General features: G+C 37.5%; 1 protein-coding gene across 1 annotated transcript; it reads left to right on the top strand.

The window, feature by feature from the left end:
* The first annotated feature begins 15,897 nt into the window (after nt 1-15,897).
* On the top strand, nt 15,898-18,062 carry LOC114353258 (uncharacterized). The gene is made up of 2 exons (XM_028305175.1): nt 15,898-15,952; nt 16,710-18,062. Exon 2 carries the CDS (start codon nt 16,719-16,721, stop codon nt 17,325-17,327), a length of 609 nt encoding a protein of 202 aa, XP_028160976.1. The 5' UTR covers nt 15,898-15,952; nt 16,710-16,718; the 3' UTR covers nt 17,328-18,062.
* The last annotated feature ends 1,158 nt before the right edge of the window (nt 18,063-19,220 follow it).

The raw sequence follows: 19,220 nt of genomic DNA, 5'->3' as shown, positions 1-19,220 counted from the left end.
TGCGTATAAAAGAAAAGAGTGTATGTATACCAAAGATTAAGTAGATAAGTGAAAATATTCAGAATAGGTTTTTGCGAAAGTAAATAATATATTACTGTTATAATAGATTATGCTGATAATATAATAATGGCAATACGTAGTATGGAAATATCACTGCCGTGAAAACGAAGTTATTTTACAATGTTGTAATGGTTATTCTTTTTATATGTATTTTATACTTATTTCCTTGTCTCACTGCTTCTTTTCCTAATTCAATTCTTTATCCTTCAATCTTAAATTATTAATAATACTTATGCTATTATCAAATAATGCTTCTGTATGTTATTATTACTTATATAATGAAATTATTGGTTGTGTCCCACTGTTTATTTATGTATAACTATACTTACTATATTATATTGTAGTTGGTCCTTCGAATATTATTGTAAATACCTATCTATAACGAAATATTATATTCAAAATTCAATAAATTGTGAAATATTGTGTGAGGCTTTCTTATTTAATTTATCTATCTCCCATTTTTGACATAGTACCGGCTTACTTATTGCTTTTTCATATATCAGAGAATATTTAGAGCAATTAGGAACGTAGTTTTTACACCTTTATAGCCCTTAGGTAAGAAAAGTAAGTATCTTATGCTTGTTTTAACCATCAATCCCTAATTTTTAAGTGACCCCTATGGTAACAAATGACATGAATTTTGTTTACATAGGGGTCACTTAAAAATGAGGGATTTATGGTGAAAACGGGCATCAATCTAGGTACTACCAGAAAACTAAAAACTATTCTATTATCAGATTTAATATTCAAGGCAGCTTTTTCTAATTAATTAGCTAATCTCCGAAATAGCTGAACCGATATTGACAGCATTGCGGGCGGCAGATAGTTGATTGTATAACTGTGAAAACTCGGATATAAATAGTACCTATTCTTCTTTTAAATAAAAAATAATTAGTCGTGCGTGCATAAATAAAATAATTTTCTAAAATATGAAATGAAATTCAAGACGAAAACAACGGAGGCAAAGCCGTGAGCAGAAGCTAGTTACGAGTATGCCCTACTGAATAGGTAACACCAGTTTTAACGTGACATAAAAACTATTATTTAATACCAATAGTATTAAATTACATGTTTTCATTTCATTTTTACATTTTATCGAGGTATGGTAACTAATTCTAGAAAAAATCTTAGCGTTAGCTTCTCAAACTAATAAATTACATCTTAAAAAATCGACTGTCTAAGGCGGGAATCGAACCCACGACCGCTTGCCGGGCGAATGCCTCGCTCTTCATTTCCCCGCCTCAGGCAGTTCGATTTTTTCAAGTAACTTAGAGTAGGCGCACACCGTTGATTTTTAGTTGTATGAAGAATCGGCCAAATCAAATCGGCGTAGTGTGCGCACTCCTATACATGCCCATACTGATCAACTGCCCGACTAAACTATCGGCCGACGAAAAATCAACGGTGTGCGCCTACTCTTATTCATGATTTAATTTTAGAAAGCCCCTTTTTCTATTAAATGCAGTAAATCACAAAATTACCACCCAGTATACTCGTATATTAGGCATTTAAATTTAATTAATAAATTATATTGGTTAGTATATTCAAGAGGATAATTTTACTTCAATAATAAAACCTAAAAGAACAGCTTTTACACCGTGTAATTTTATCGTGAACAATAACTTATTTACAAGCCAACAGTGTTTATCCAGCGATAAATTTGCAGCTTCTAACACCAGCCACAGTCCAAATAGAACAGCCATGTCACTCCATGAAACAGTGAAAAAGAAACCTCCAAACATTGCCTGTATCACAGACCTAACATATTGTTACAGACAACTCTATCATTGATACACAATACGTCGTCGTCAAATAACACACAAAAGTATCATTTAGGCGGTTATCACACTGCGCCACGCTCCGCCGCGGAGCGCGTGATTTCATATAAAAAATCACGCGCGCGGACGCGTTGTCAGTGTGAAGTGCCGCGCGTGTTTTCCATACAAACTGAGGTACTTGCATACAATTATTAAATATGTCGGTAGTAGTATACAGTGTGATAACCGCCATACTATTACCCCGTGATTCAGACTTAGGCAAGTGTTATGAATCCGCAAGCATGTTACGGGATTATGGTTGAGCACCAACTTACTTTAACTTTGACTAACGTCAAAAATCTGTCAAACTCCATACAAAATACACCGGTTATAGTTACGATCAAATTTAGATGGTGCAACTCAGCCTTAATCTTTACGGTTAGGTATGATTACCTACACTATGACATTGATGTAGGTAGGTACGTATACCTCCATTAACATTCATGGCATTAACAATTATCTCACGTTCACGGCAAATTATTCCCATAATTTAACTACCATCTGAGTTTTGATGAACTGGCTGTTCTAACCACCCTTTGCCCCGTTTAAAAAAACGCCTAATTACATAAGCACCATTAGACACGCCGAAAAAAGGTTGAGTTTAAGCGCCATTAGTTAATCGCGTCGCTCGATTAGTCGAGAGAGATGGGAGCGAGCTGAGCTGACCTGCCTTAGCCCGGATAAATAGCGGACAGATTACAAGGCAGGAGGTGAAATAAAGCACTCATTAACAATTTTCCAAGACATTTTACTGGTAAATACTACAGAAAGCCGAAAGCAAGTGTCCCGAGTCCATCTAGTGTGGGCCTAATCCTCCATTTGCCGTGCTCATTTTCTCATGACCTGACGATGATGATGATGGAGCGATGGGAGCGAGCTACAAGGCAGGAGGTGAAATAAAGCACTCATTAACATTAAACCAAGACATTTTACTGGCACTACGGAAAGCAATACGGGCACATAGCTCGTAGAGACGATGGCCGTTGGGGCAGAAAAGTTCTCGAGTGGCGACCACGGGCTGGCGTGCGTGGGCAGGCCTCCTACTAGGTGGACCGACGATCTGGGAAAGATCGCGGGAAGAGCCTGTATGCGGGCAGCACAGGACCGATAATTAAGGAGACCTCTGTCCAGCAGTGGAAGTCATTTGGCTGAAACGAACTACCTACGGAAAGCCAAAAAGAGGTGTCAGCCCTCCCAAGCCCATCTAACGTGGGCCTAATACTCCATTTGCCTTGCTCATGCAGTGTAGACCAAATGACCTGACGATGATGATGCCAAAGGAAAGCCGAACATTGGGGACAGATTGTGAGATCCATCTCTCATCAAGGATGACACTTCCAGAAATGAAGAACATGACTACTATGAATATTTTTTAAGTCATTTGCAGCTTGAGCAGATTGAGTAGCTAAAGCAGCTATAATATGGCGCGACCCCTGAACTCCTATTACTAGAGTTGTGACCTCATTTATATCAGACCAAACAATAGAAGAAGATACTATAATAGAAGTCTAGGTACCTATTTCACCCGTGGATAGAACTAATGAAGCACTTTCAGGATCAGTATTTAACCAGTTTTTCGATATCTTTTATAGTTTAGCAATAATCGAGTGAGATCACTTAACGTTTCCACCCTGTATTAACATGCCTAATAGTCGAGAGTCACTCCTAAGATATACTTAACCAAGAATCTAATGAGACGTGAAGCTTACGTTCGTTAACAATTAGCCATATCACGTCCGCTACTTAAGGGATATGGATGACCAGGAAGTAAGAACCCCTTTACTAAGCAGGTTTTCTCCATCAAGGTCGCCCTTTGATACTTGCCAAGAAGCTCTAAGGCAGATAAAATATGTCATGAGAATTCAAACATTAAAAGAGATATGAAAACTAACTTTTTTTTTGCTCAAAAAATTTTTTTTTTACCGGTGATGAAAACAGAAATCGGCAGGGTAAATATCTTATTTACCGTTATAAATGTTTTGTTGCAAAATCCCGTGGAGTGATAATTTTAACAGAAATGTTTGAATAAAGAACTTTACACGTAAAAGATTCCTTAAAGTTCAGTATCCAATCTGCTACACCCTACTTATATTAACTTGATCGTAAAATCGGTTGCATCACGGAAACCGATTTGCAGTGCAATGCGATTAGGCGTCGGGCGACGCGATCCGGCTTCGACACGTAATCACGTAGATGTCTCTGCCTGCAGAAATCAAATTATTAGATGACATGATCGGCATCAATTACTAGAATCTAATTGTCAAAATAAAGAAAATACAAATATCTTAATCGAATCAAATGTAACGTTTCTGAATCGATTTTTCTTTTCAGAATTTAGCAATGTATAGTTATGTCACCGTAAAATTGTGAATTCCGTCAGATTATAATCTGACGTAGTTAAATTACAATCTAACCTAACCTAACCCACTGTTAGTTTACAATCTAACGAGTTAAGTATATTATAAACTGACAGAGTTCACAATTTCACGTTGACAGTTACACTACGATAACTGTATTATTTCTACGCTGCAAACCTTTAATTGCGATTTTAAAAGTAGCTTTCATTTCTGAAACTAGTTACCTACCTATCATTTTTCCCGGTTACACATCGTTGCCTCCATCCGTTCCTAGCAATATTTATCTTCAGCTTTAAGGATCCATCTTAAAAATCCAGGGCATCGAGAAACCCATTTGCTGCAATCGCGAGCGGTCCGATCGACCGGCTGATGGCAATTTGACGCGCCACCTCGCGGAAATATTGCGACGCTTATTACCGCAGTCAGCTAGCGAGCTGGGGATCTAGATATCGTGGACAATATTTGCAGAGAGGGTACTAATATTAGTAGGTATTAAATCTGCGTTAACTTTGCTTATAGCTGATTTTGTCACTTCAAAAAGAAATATTGCGGCGCTTATTACCGCAGTCAGCTAGCGAGCTACGATTTGGATCGGGGACATATTTGCAGTGAGGTATTAGATTTTAATATCAGTTAGATTATATGCGTCTGGAGCAAGAGCTGATTTGTCAGACATACACTTTATAAACTTTTAACGAAGGGCTGTCTAAATATTGTTGTTGTATAAACGACTGTTCTGTAACAGTCGTTTATAAATCGCTTTGCACATCGGAAAAAAATAAAAAAAAAGGTTTTTGGTTCTTTTAATTAATTAGTTACATAGAAGAGACCCGATGTTTATAAATTTTTATTGAAAAGTAGAGTCTACTTCATAAATAGCCATTTAAACATATATTATGTTCGATAGAATAAGTTTGTATGGTCAAAGTCAAAGTCAAAACTTCTTTATTTGTTTAGACTAATAAATAGTATTTACAAATCGTCAAATATTTTGCTCTTATGGATATTTAATATCTAACTAACAATTACCTACGTATCTAAATTGTGTTTTAATCTTCCATTTTCCATTGATTACAAAACTCACTTACCCTCACAAACTAAAACATTGACTCTAACAATCTAGTCGAGAGGATTGTATCGATCAACATCCGATTACCCTCAACTCGAGTGCTCGAGTGCTCGAGCCGGGCATCAAACGGGCGTGTAATTGCATATTTGCAGTCGAATTTGGCCACAGTTGGTCTAATCTTTTTTCAATATCCTCTTGAGATGAATACGTTCAAGTATCTGATTCGTTAATGCTTGAAATTGATACTCTAAAGATGCTTAAATTCAAAATAATAAATATTGCATTGCAACCCTTCGAATAATNTACCCCCCTATAATGCCATCTAGTATCAAATTATTTAATTCGATGTAAAGTGTGCGCCCATGAATGAACCGCGTTGAACAACTATTGCAAATTGCATTCTAAAGCACAGATAGTTGTAACCGTAACCGAAACTTTCGGATATCCGAAATAAAAAAATATCCGTATAATATTATTCCTATATCCGTAACCGTATCCATAACCGAAACCACTTATCCATAACATCCCTAGCATTGACATATTAAAACGTGACAGGACAGAACATATAAACCTGTGTACCTACCATGAGTTTACGTTAGGTGTGCTCGCTAGCGAGTACGTCAAAAATCTCTATGAAGATTTTGTTTCTTGAAAGTAGCCACTAGGGGCGCTGCACAATATGTCATACAATTAATGTCATTTTTTACGCAGTCGCTAGCGAGCACACCTAACGTAAACTCATGGTAGGCACACTGAAGTCTCGCTGACGTTTGACATCAACAAAAACACCCTCCCGTGCTGCTTCCATATCTCAGGAACTGACTGATTTATACGCTAGCTAGACCTTCGTTCGTTCGTTTCAGCCGAAAGACGTCCACTGCTGGACAGGCCTCCCCCAAGGATTTCCACAAAGACCGGTCCTGCGCCGCCCGCATCCAGGCACCTCCCGCGACCTTCTCCAGATTGTCGGTCCATCTAGTAGGCCTGCCCACGCTACGTCTTCCGGCTCGTGGTCGCCACTCAAGAACTTTCCTGCCCCAGCGGCCATCAGCTCTTCGAGCTATGTGCCCCGCCCACTGCCACTTGATTTTAGCGATTCTGCGGGCTATGTCAGTCANAATTGATTTATAATCGGCGGAGATATTGCGTATAAAAAAGTTCATCCATAATTTTCCACCCTTGGGGGTTGTTTTTTCTATTATTAAATTTAAATGGGACCACCCTTGAGGTATTACCTATACGCCGAAAAAAGATTTGTTCAAATCGGTTCATAATTGGCGGAGTTATCGCGTAACAAACATAGAAAAAAAAAAAAAACATACGGGTCGAATTGAGAACCTCCTCCTTTTTTGAAGTCGGTTGAAAACTCAATTGTTATTAAATATTCCTAATAAATTATAATGAAACGTTCCTAACACGTTGCTACTTTTATGTATTCTGTGCTAACACTAACTTTATTTCAAATACCTACCTTGTTATGCTTAACACAATTAAAGTTAGTGTTTAAAATGCTTGTGTATTTTACGCGATATTAAATTGGTAGTTTCAGAAATCAAAAGTACTTGTACTTAGGTAATGTGATTTACTTTTTGACTGTTCGATTACTTCCAAATAAGATAATCGGAAGATCAAATTCCTACCAACCAAGTTATTTATAGCACATAGGAATAATACAACATAGAGAAACTAACAAAAACGTAAAACGCTCTTGTTATCCATCCACAACCTTTACCAAATTAAAATCATCAAAACCTTTGTAATAATCACCAACTGTACAACAACTGAAACAGCCTAGCCAACAAAAAGTACATACATTTCAAAACAGCCTAATATAATTTAGTCGACCCCTAAGTAGGTAATACAATTTCCCAGGTATAAAGTCAAAGAGCCCCCGTCGCAATAAACTTAATTACAGCAATACCGACCTCATACGTGACTTATGGTGTAGGGTAGCCATGAGTCTTGGAAAATGTGGGACATAAAACGTAAATAAATATGTTTTAACCCTTCAAGCCAAGCTATCAAGAAAAATTAATTGTTACGATTGTGATTGTGCTTTAAGAAGAAACTAACGTTATTTTTGGCACAAGTCAAGTTTAGTACTTATTGTATAATCAAAGGTTACCAACAGAATAGGGTCCTTAGGGTTTTGTTGCGATTTAGCATCTAATTCAAAAGCATAAGATGCAGTTTTTCACTTGATGAGCGGTCTTCTGTAATTAAATGAACAAACTATTGTGTTTCTGGTTTTTTACCACCATATATTTATTTGAAAAATGTCTCTAAAATACAAGCGTGTCCACTGCCGTGAGTAATCAGTTTGTAATAAGATCATTGTATTTTCAATTAAAATAGTAAGACACGGGTCTTAACGCGACGTTTATTAATGAGTTACATTATGTACTCACGGCTTGACGTTTCGGCTGCGATGCTGTAGCCGTGGTCACAAGCACACTGGCGGTTCGCGGCGTCGTCCGTTCGGGCGGGCTTGAAATTTTTCAACTACAGTTATAGTTAAGACCCGTGTCTTACTATTTTAGTTGAAATTGAACGTAGAAGTTTAAAATCTTGTATTTCCAATCGTTTACAATCGCATATTTAATTAAAATAAAAAGTCCCTGTAAAGTAAAGGAGCATACCCAGTACCCACCGTACCGCGCGAGCAGAGTGTGTAATTACGTGCTAATTACCGGTGCGCGAGCGTGCGTGACGAGCGCGCTCAAATCTTCAGGTAGAGCTGTACTATGTATCAATCAACGATATGTTGCTGTATGGGGTATGTTTTGTGTAGAGAATATGGGCCACTGGATTGTAAAGAAATACCAACGTGCAAAAGAGGTATTTTGTAAGGAAGGAGTAAAATATTTATGTCCAGTTATGTATTATTCATAATTAAGTAGATCTATTAGGACGATGTTTCTGATGATGCTGAGTTTCTTCGTATGTAGTTTGGATAGGAGTTATGTTGCAATAAAATTGTATTGTCTGACGTGCTGTTGACTGTATTATACATTATTTTGTAAGCATTTTGATCGATTCATCATAATTATTATTATTTAACTACAAGAATTTTCTAAAGAAGATTTATTGCAATAAATAAACTTAAACTGCAGCTCATACTATAGTGAGTAAGGTGTTAGTAATCGCCAAATTGCAGACACATGAGCATGAGTATTCGTTTATAAACTAATCGATGGTTTTCTAAGATTCAACTCTATAAAGTGTACAAATAATTTGGTGCAATAAAGACTAAAATAAAAAAAAATCTTATCTCATGTGATAAGCTCTACAAAAGCATTTTTTCTTCGGTTTAGCTCCATATCAACCCTCGGTCTAGGGTCGCGTCGGGATTCAGTGAAGGCTCGCAATAAGATTTCAGATCTGCGTTTGTATTCAGTCGACTTACCGAACTGTAGTGGAAATGCAGTCAATGGATGTGGCTATGAACCGGAAGATGATAGAAAATTATGGTTTTACCTAAACATCTGAGACCATTCCTTAATAATCAGAAGACGACAGAAAATTGAAATTTTTTTTTGAGACCATAACCAGAAAAAATATGACATTTACAACTGCAGATTGATCATGCAAGAATAAAAATGCAGACATTAGGTTAATAACAAATTTTCTACCAAGCTTGTGTTTTGCTATTTGCTATAAGCCAGCTTGTCAAACGTTCTGATGGGCTTATAGATTAACTAAAACTTCGGGCATTATAGAGATACTTGAGAAACATCCTGAGTTATTGTAATTTTTCGTACGAGGTGACCTTCTGAAAATCATTTTTTTTAAACAACAAAGTAGTTTTAAACGAATCTCATCCATTGGCAGTAAGTCTATCACGCGAGCGACGAGTACGTGAGGTTTTCACGCGGCATTGGAGGCGCCTATCGCAGCTCACGTGACGAGTCGCGGGAAGTGCCACGCTGAAGACGGGTTTATAGATGAACTAGGGAGAATAGAAGTTCGGGTGTTATAGAGATACTTGAGAAACGTCCTGAGTTTGAGTTTGGTTGTGATTTGTCATACGATGTTCCACGGGGATGATGATGATTATTTATTATGTCACTGCACTGCCAGTTCAGTGGTTGAAGTGATTGACAAGTGTAATATTAAAATAATCGTAACATAATTATATAATTCAATACGCTTACAGATCTTTATTAACAGACTTTAAACAAGGTGGAAGTTTTATAATCAACCAATGAAGACTGTTTGGACGGACGAGATAATATTTGCTAAATTATAACCTATAAACAACTGCAAAAAAATTTCTTTTCCCTTATATTCTACAGTGACTTGGGTTAAATAAAGGAGTTATCGGCTAAACGCTAGCTAGATATTGTGTCGTACTAGCCCAAAATCCTTCCAAAAAGCAAATAGGTATAATGTCACACGTTCCCCGATGATCCGAGACCGTGAAGATCCGCAACAATGCGGCCATTGTGCGCGGATTAAATTATATCTCAGGACATGACGAGCTCATCCCGGATTGGGGGGTACCCGGTACACCTTGGACTTGAGACTTTTATTTTAATAATTTGAACAGACTATCAAAGTCATGTCATAAAAACAGAGCTTAGAACTGCCAAATGATAGGAAAGGTAGAGGACGCCCACTGGTCACCTGGTGGTCCACGGTGGACTTAGAGCTTGCCCAAACACATTATATTTCGACAACCCAGGACAAACTGTCCTGTCGCCGGCTAAGAAGAAAAACAGACTATAATTATTAGCTTCCAGGTGATTCATCATTAATATCATTATCAGGACAATTACTTTACTGGTTGGCTTATTGGTTTAGCAGTAGATCCTGGCTACACAGGAGTTGCACGAGAGGTGTATACCCGTTATCATGGGCATGGGACAAAAAATGGATTAACTTTTCTGTTAGTTAGACAATAGTTCATATAGTAAAGATACGACTACGCTACATTTTACTGAGGTGTAGAGTTAGGTAAGCCCTAGGCGTAGGGTGTGATGAGTTAGAAGCTTGGCTTTATAGATCTGATAACTTTTCAAGGGTGAGCTTTTCATACGGTTCGTCATTTTACTCCTTAGGGCTATATTTCATCGGGACACCAATTAAATATAGCCACACCATGGCGGCGCAACCAGCCGCCGGCTACCAACAAAATGCGCAACGAAACGGACACCAGGTGAGTAACTCTCTATAGAGCTGCATACGTTTTGTTGGTAGCCGGCGACTGGTTGCGCCGCCACGGTGTCCCGCTGAAATATATATAGCCCTTAAACTCAGCAAGGTTGTGTCGTAAGTGAAACATAATAATATTTGAGTTTACATGCGAAACAAAAAAGTCACAAGTCTCTATCACCAGTGGTTGTGTCGGGGAAATTCTGTTTAAGAAGAAATGAGGTTTTGATTCCGTGTGGACGGTTGATTTGCTCTGAATTCCCTTCCCGGGCCTTTATTATTATTTTTTCTATTATTCCCATTATGATTCCGTCTCCGTGTCTTGTAAACGGTATTGCAATCAGGTTCGTGGTGTGATATCTATTGTCGTTCGGAATATTCTGCTATTGATTATGTTACTTGATTACAATTTGATTAAGACTTTCTGCATAAAAAAGTAGATCGTTTTTGGAGTGATAAACCTAAGAACATTGGTTACTTAAGTATAGATCTAAACCATAATCCTAATAGAAATTAAGGTCTAGCAGATATTGCGAAAGTTTTAAGAACAGATGAAATTTTTTGCTGAAATTAACATAGTAACATATTTTTTTGTGTTTGTTTGATTACATTAATGTGTTTGTTTGATAGTGCACTTATTTCAACAATTATTGAAGCAGTTGTTGAGTTAGATACTTACTTCCCGAATGCAAAACATTTACACTAAATCTATACTTCTATACTATCTATACTTCTATACTATAATATTATAAATGCGAAAGTAACTCTGTCTGTCTGTCTCGCTTTCACGCCTAAACTACTGAACCAATTTTGATGAAAGTTTGAGTCCCGGGAAAAGACATAGAATAGTTTTTATCTCGGTTTTTGAAACAGGGACGCGCGCGATAATTTTTTTCTGTAACAGATTAAATACCACGCGGGCGAAGCCGCGGCCGGAAAGCTAGTATTTTATGTATAACAAAATAAGACTATATCCAATCATAAAACGTTAACTTAATAATATTATTCCGTGCTGTATAATGCATAATCCTTGATACAAATCCAAGACGCTCTCCGTGATCCGTGATAATGCGATGTGCACGCGGTGGCGCGGCGCCGCCTCTCGAGCGTGCCAGACGGAGCCGTAGCTTCGTAGCTTCGTAGCACCGTAGCATCAGAGGCGGTAGCTTCACTTGTTTTGAAATTTAAAGATGCGGTATTTTTTTAAATAAATAATTGTCTATGTTATTGCTATGTGCACGCGTGGCGCGGCGCCGTCTCTCGAGCGTGCCAGACGGAGCCGTAGCGCCGTAGCACTGTAGCATCGAAAACGGTAGCTTCACTTGTTTTGAAATTTAAAGATGCGGTATTTTTAAAAATAAATAATTGTCTATGTTATTGCTATGTGCACGCGTGGCGCGGCGCCGCCGCTCGAGCGTGCCAGACAGAGCCGTAGCTTCGTAGCGCCGTAGCACCGTAGCATCGGAGACGGTAGCTTCACTTGTTTTGAAATTTAAAGATGCGGTATTTTTTTAAATAAATAATTGTCTATGTTATTGCTATGTGCACGCGGTGGCGCGGCGCCGTCTCTCGAGCGTGCCAGACGGAGCCGTAGCTTCGTAGCTTCGTAGCGCCGTAGCATCGGAGACGGTAGCTTCACTTGTTTTGAAATTTAAAGATGCGGTATTTTTTTTAATAAATAATTGTCTATGTTATTGCTATGTGCACGCGTGGCGCGGCGCCGCCGCTCGAGCGTGCCAGACAGAGCCGTAGCTTCGTAGCGCCGTAGCACCGTAGCATCGGAGACGGTAGCTTCACTTGTTTTGAAATTTAAAGATGCGGTATTTTTTTAAATAAATAATTGTCTATGTTATTGCTATGTGCACGCGGTGGCGCGGCGCCGTCTCTCGAGCGTGCCAGACGGAGCCGTAGCTTCGTAGCTTCGTAGCACCGTAGCATCGGAGACGGTAACTTCACTTGTTTTGAAAAAAGATGTGGTAATTTATTTGAATAAATAATAATTAGGTAGAGTTGTGTTGAAGTTTACGTAAGTGACCTATCTGTATTCGGCTAAATAAATACATCGCAAATTGGTTACATCCTGAGGCTCGTAACGCTTACACGCTTTAACGCTTACGCTCGTAGCACAATCTTTGACTTAGTTAATCGTTCACCAAATATTGGGGTAGTTTTGGTATTTTGAAGAGTAGCATATTGGGCAACGCGTTGCAGTAATGTAGCCTCGTAGCCTCGTAGCCTCGTAGCCTCGTAGCATCGTAGCATCGTAACGTTGAAAGTAGTCTCAGCAAGAAAGTAAAGTTATTTATTTATTATTTATTTATTGAAAAAGATACACCAACGACATATATAACTTTACATATAACAATAATACAGTGTTGAGTAGGTACAATATTAAAATATATGCCTTTACAGGTGGATACATCATTTCCCATTATCGAACGTTGACTCGAGTTTAAAGTAGGACATTAAGTGTGTGTGTGTGACACCATGTAACCTTTATATTATGCATAGTATATCGTCTTAATAGTAATAATATAATTTTTGCTATAGACTGGTACAATTTCTACAGTTTCTGGAAACGTAATTAACAAACTTTTACTGAAATTATTTTGATCTATGTAGCTAAATTTTAATGTGGCAATATCAAATCTACAACACTGATTAAAAAGTTAACTGTTACTGTAATCTTATCATCTGTTTCAAAACAATTTTAACTCGCCACATAATCGAATCCTAACCCGCTACCGTTCCACCACTCGTCCTCGCGTTTCGATTCGAAATAAATGGCGTTTCGTTCGCTTCAGATTTGCTAATTAATTATTAAAGTCGGATATGCAAAGTTTGTTGTCTCTTATTTTGTTGATTTAACTCTAGAACCCGTTCCCGCAAGAATTAGAAATTCAGATTGGAAATTTTCATATTTCGCGATGTCGGAACGGTATGGAAATTCGTAGATATGATTAACTTATTATGAAATTAATCTTTGATATTCGTAAAGTCTCAAAGTCTCGTTGTTTCGTGTTTCTATTAATTTATTCACTAACTAAGTTTAAAGTTCACGTTTGGATTAATAAAGAAAGAAATTACGCAGTAATCAATGTCATAAGAAGCAACAGTGTTTGATTAAAAAAATATTAAGATTTGTTTTATCGCTACACTAAGGCCCAGAACAGACGGTGAAACGCAACTGCAACGAAACTCCAACTGCTAGTTACTTTTGAGTTGCATTTAAGTTTCTGCCATAGCGTCCGTTGAGAGACCACCCATGACGCGACCAGTTTGAAACTTTCAGTTTCAGTTTCATTCATTAGAATCATCAGAAACTTGCAGTTTCGTTGCAGTTGCGTTTCATCGTCTGTTCTGGGCCTAGGTCATGTGTGGTCTCTCAACGGACGCTATGGCAGAAACTTAGATGCAACTCAAAAGTAACTAGCAGTTGCAGTTTCGTTGCAGTTGCGTTTCACCGTCTGTACTGGGCCTTACACGTAAAAACTACTCAATTATTTTGACTTTTGAATTATTTTGGTTTAAAAAAAACATCCTTACAGATCGAGTCAAGTAATGATAAGTAAGATTCCCAAAATCGACTACAAACAATACATAGATACCACACAAGTAACATCTACAAAACCTGCCACAAAATGATCCTTGTGTGTACATCCGTAAGGCATACTTTGCTAGTGGCTTGGTGACTGAAACGCCCAATTTTCCTATCTATATAGAAATAAATGGAGGCTCTGTTGTCTGTTTGTGATCGACGTTGATTAATGTCAGTCTCGGATTAAAAAAACTTCGTGTTTCAGCGACATGGAGGACAAGAAATGGAATGGAGTCGAAAAAAATTGTTTGGGACAAAAATCTAAAATTGATCTGACTCGATTGGATGGAATTGATCTAATTAAGTAATTAATAGCTCCCAAGCTGGATGCTAATGAAATGGAAAAAACAAATCAATCTTTAGTGCTTTATAAACTAATCTTAATTAAACTAACTTGATTTAAGCATTTTTCCAATAATAAACATTTTAGCATAATATACATACGAGCTTTTATTCGCTAATGTTCATAATTTAAAACCTTATCTTCATTATGGATAATGCACCTTTTAAACTGGTGAAGCGTTCTTGAGGATCCACTTATTGTAAATAAACTTGCAAATCTGCCTTTTATAATATTGGTTTAGTAGATTCGTCATTTTTCTTTCTCGCTGGAAATTTTGTATTCCCAAAAACTTTGACGAATATGCCCCTCTATTCGCTCCACTACTCTAACGACATTTGATTTTGGTGACATCTGGCGGAAATAATGGATTTTTTTCAGTTAGCTGAAGGTGAAAATTTAATCTATGACGATAAGTGACGACCGAAAAAAGATTTAACGGGTATTCTTTGCGGCTTCAGGGAATTTTTGGGGTGACAAATAACGTAGAAGCATAATAATTGTAATGACAAATAATATAACGCAACTTGAGACTTTGGTCCTTTCTCATCTCAGGATGCTACCGAAAAAATGGTCAACAAACAAAAATACGTACGAGTACAAGTTAAATAGGCACAAGATAATATAAAAATAATATACTTTTTTAAATTAATACATTATTTTGATACGTTCGAACAAAAGTTGATAATTTTCTATGGTTAAAAATGATTAGACTTTTTTTTTCTTGAATCTATTAATTAAAAAAAACATTGCTTCAACTACACATTTCGTTAGTGTGAGTAGATTTTAAATTTAACAATGATGAATTCTACGAGTTTTCGTGTGCCAGTCTGTAAATAAAATTGGCGATGCCTATCACCCTTTTGGAACGGGTTTTCGCTAACGCAGTTATGGTAATGACTTGACAAGATTACAAAAATAACGATTTTTTGCCAGTTTTAGAGCAAAATGGCATGAAATTGTCGGAAAGGAAATAAATTCATTCGTTATTATTACCGCTTTCATGATTATGTAATCGATTATAAATAAACATTGAATAGTGTAAAAGTGCTTTTTAACAGCCTACTTGCATAAACAATTGGTTTTTTTAGGAGTTTTATGTCAGTCACAGAAAAACTTCATCGCGCGCGTCCCTGTTTCAAAAACCGGGATAAAAACTATCCTATGTAAGAACTCAAACTATCTTTGTGCCAAATTTCACCAAAATCGGTTCAGTGATTTAGGCGTGAAAGCAAGACAGACAGACAGAGTTACTTTCGCATTTATAATATTAGTATAGTATAGATATCACTAAATCAAAGTAAGTATTAAAGTATTTATTTGTATGAACGAAGGTTACAAGAGTTCTTTTAAAAGACTTTGTAAAACACCCTTTTCAAGTTATGCCCGAGCGTTAACTGTGATTACCCCGGCCTCGTCGCTAAAGTGCGCGTTCGTGCCTATTACAATCTATGAACGAGCTGTCTCTCCCCGCGACCCCGCGCGAACCGTTAGTCGTGCCTCGCGCGCCGAGGTGACCGGTAGTGTGACTCGTCGCAGGATTTCGAAGTTCTCGAGGTAAGAATTTGATTACCCTGACCTTGGTTCCAGTGAACGATCCTGTTTTTTTTATGTATCTTTATATGGAAAGTTTATTGTGGATGTACATAAATAATGGTCCATGTAACCGCATTTTTGTGTATTAAAACATTTGGGATTAAACTTACAGATTGGGCAGGGCTCAGCATATTGATCGCTCGGAACAAACTCCCCGCACCCCGCGCTTGCTTGCCGCGACAAGCGGTTATCGCGTCATTTTATCGTCGGCCGTTTGGTGTAGTGGTTCTAAAACGGGCTACTATGCCGAGAGGTCCCGGGTTCGATTCCCGGCCGGGCAGATATTGAAATGATGAATTTTAATTTCTGTGACGGGTCTGGGTGTTACTATGTACAATAATTATGTACCTATATTGTATTAAAAAAGTATAATACATCCGTTAAGCTAGCACCCATAAAACAAGCATGTTAATTGCTTACTTTGCTGTGCTTAAGCGCTGTTTGAAATTGTCCAAAGATATTTATTTATTTATTTTATCGATTTTGCCCATACATTTTGGCGCCGATTAAAGTTATCACGGCGCGCAACCTATCCCGGTTGGTCCGACTTGAAAGATTATTTTTGTGTGGAATAGCCCATTTATTGAGGAAGGCTTTAGGCTATATAACATTGCCCCACAGCTAATAGGGGTGGAACTGTAAAGAATAATGTTGCAAAAACGGGAAATAGTTTATATTACTCACACTACATTTTGAAATTATGTACCATTTATTTCAGAATAACATCATGCCGCTCTCTAAAGAAGAAAAATTGAAAAAAAGAAGAGAAGCAGCAAGAAGGAGAATGAATCAAATAAAAAATGATCCAGACTTATATGCTCAATGGCAACAAAAACAGCATGAAAGATACGAAACGAAGAAAAAACGCGGTAAAATATTACCTATCAGCCAATTACCACCAAAACTTCAAAAACTAAAAAGAAATAAAAGTAGGGAAAGTTCAAATAGATACAACAGAAAGAAAAAAGTACAAGCTATAACCAAGCTCAACAATGAACGACAGATGGATATTGATATTTCTCCTAACTCTAGTGATAATGAGGATCCTTTATCACTTTCTCCTGATAATGTGGCTGCGTCTAATCCCAAACCATCACCAAAGTCAAAAAGCGTCACAGATACACCGCAGCGCAAAACAAGATCAAAGAAAAATAAATTACACCAGGATAAACGAGACAATGAAAATGCTGACATCTACAGACCAGTAACTAGTTTACCTATAGCATCAAACACTACAAAAAAATATCCTGAGGCTTCTACTAGCACGCCTAGACAAGTTCCACCATTATTGAAGATAAACAAACACAAGACCCCCAAAAAATCCGTGATCCATTGAATTCAGCAACACTAGCATCTTAAAGTCAGTTATTAATGAAATTAATAAGATAAAATTTTATGTATTAAATAGGGGGTGTTATAACACTTTAAACTTATTATAAATATTCATGTATGATTTGTGGCAAGCCAGTTTACAAATAGACGTAAATAGCAAACAGACCTTGTTTCATTTTATCATTCGCGACTGTTCGGAATCACCACACCAAGCAGCAGCGATCAGTCTTTTATTTCATCACCGGCAAGAATCCTGAGTCCAAAAGCTGCATCTAAACGAAAAATTAAAAAAATAGATCTCCTTGAAAATAACTTTTAAAGGATCACAAATACAGAGCCAATAAAGAATTACAAATAAATGAACGTCAAATAATGAACTGAAAAAACTAAACGAATACTAGGTACATGAAATAAAAAGACTCCAGAAAGATAAAAAGGAATATTTAAATATTATGATGCGTAAAATTGCAGAAAAACATAAAAAATATAACTGAACACAAACAACAACGACGATACTACAAACCTCGATACAATAATTTTATGAAGAAGATGAGAATAGCATACAGGGCCCATAATGCCTGGAAAGAATAAAGCTCGCAAGGCTTAAAGACCAGAGATGGACCATAAAAGCGACCTTCTGGATAAGACCTCAAAGTAAAAGGAACAGGGGAAGACCCTGACACGCTTGGACGACGAGATCAAAAGGACAGCCTGCCCTCACCTCGGCGCAACACCCTGCTAATCCACGCTAAATTTACGCATACGTATTGGCGCGCTCACATACAAACAGCGCTCGGTGCGTTTCTATGAAGATGACCTACTCATTTGTATTTACTCTGTGAAAACATTATGTTGCAATCCTCGAAATTGAGACTGCCTTTCAATGTATTATTTATTTATTCAACCATATATTTCTCATTTTAATTGGCTAATTCTGAAGAATACATCAGATGCTTAAAATAAATGTTACCGATTATTGCATCGGAACGGAACAATCATAAATAAGTACCTAATTGCCAAAAAAGTGTACATTTTTCATGTCCAACATTACGAGTACTTAACACTCCGAAGAATACAACGGATATTATTATCATTAAAAATAGAATAAACAAACAATGCACTAACATCTCGTTCGTCACAAATGACTCACTTTCACTTTTTGTTCGATTGTAAATAAATAGGTACGTAATTTTACTTTCATTTTGCACATCATTTTCATCGTCCCAGTAGATTATTCGCCTCGATCGTTTTGCTTGCAATTTACGGTCATATTTTTTCAGCACAGCGTAGGACGTCCACCCACGAGATGGACCGACGACCTCATAAACGTAGCAGGAAGGCGCTGGATGCAGGCTGCCACCCACCGGCCATTGTGGAAATCTTGGGGGAGGCCTGTGTTCAACAGTGGACGTCCTGTGGCTGAAATTATGATGATGATGATGAGTCAGTTTTTACTGACTTAACAAAAAAATCTTAAGTGGCTTAACTTTAACTAATATGGTATAGTTATAATGGCACTAGTATACAGATTGATGCGTACAACAATATTTCATCAATAAAACATAGCAACAATACGATCACGTATGTGAATCGATTTGAACATAGATTCATACTCCGACAATATGCATAGTTACTAAGACGCGAACCAAATGCCGTACCTAGTTTCGTCCTAAAGCATTGTTATGTGGCAACTGCCAAGAGGCCAGACGGAGGAATGTGATCGATCAGGGACTCACTACCGAACCACTCGATATTTGTATTTAGAAATAGAGTAATGTGAGTGAATAGGAAAATCATTTTTCTCCTTAGTAACATCTCATAAAGGTAGCAAGAAGGCGCAGGATGCAGACTGCTAGCAACCGGCTAATCTGGAAATAATTGCGAGAAGCCTATGTTC

Source organism: Ostrinia furnacalis, unplaced genomic scaffold (genome assembly GCF_004193835.3).
Source record: "Ostrinia furnacalis isolate ACB-3 unplaced genomic scaffold, ASM419383v2 OfSCF1638, whole genome shotgun sequence".
NCBI classification, from domain to species: Eukaryota; Metazoa; Arthropoda; class Insecta; order Lepidoptera; family Crambidae; genus Ostrinia; species Ostrinia furnacalis.
The sequence above is the reverse complement of the archived record's forward strand: the minus strand, read 5'-3'. Positions and strand labels throughout refer to the sequence as shown.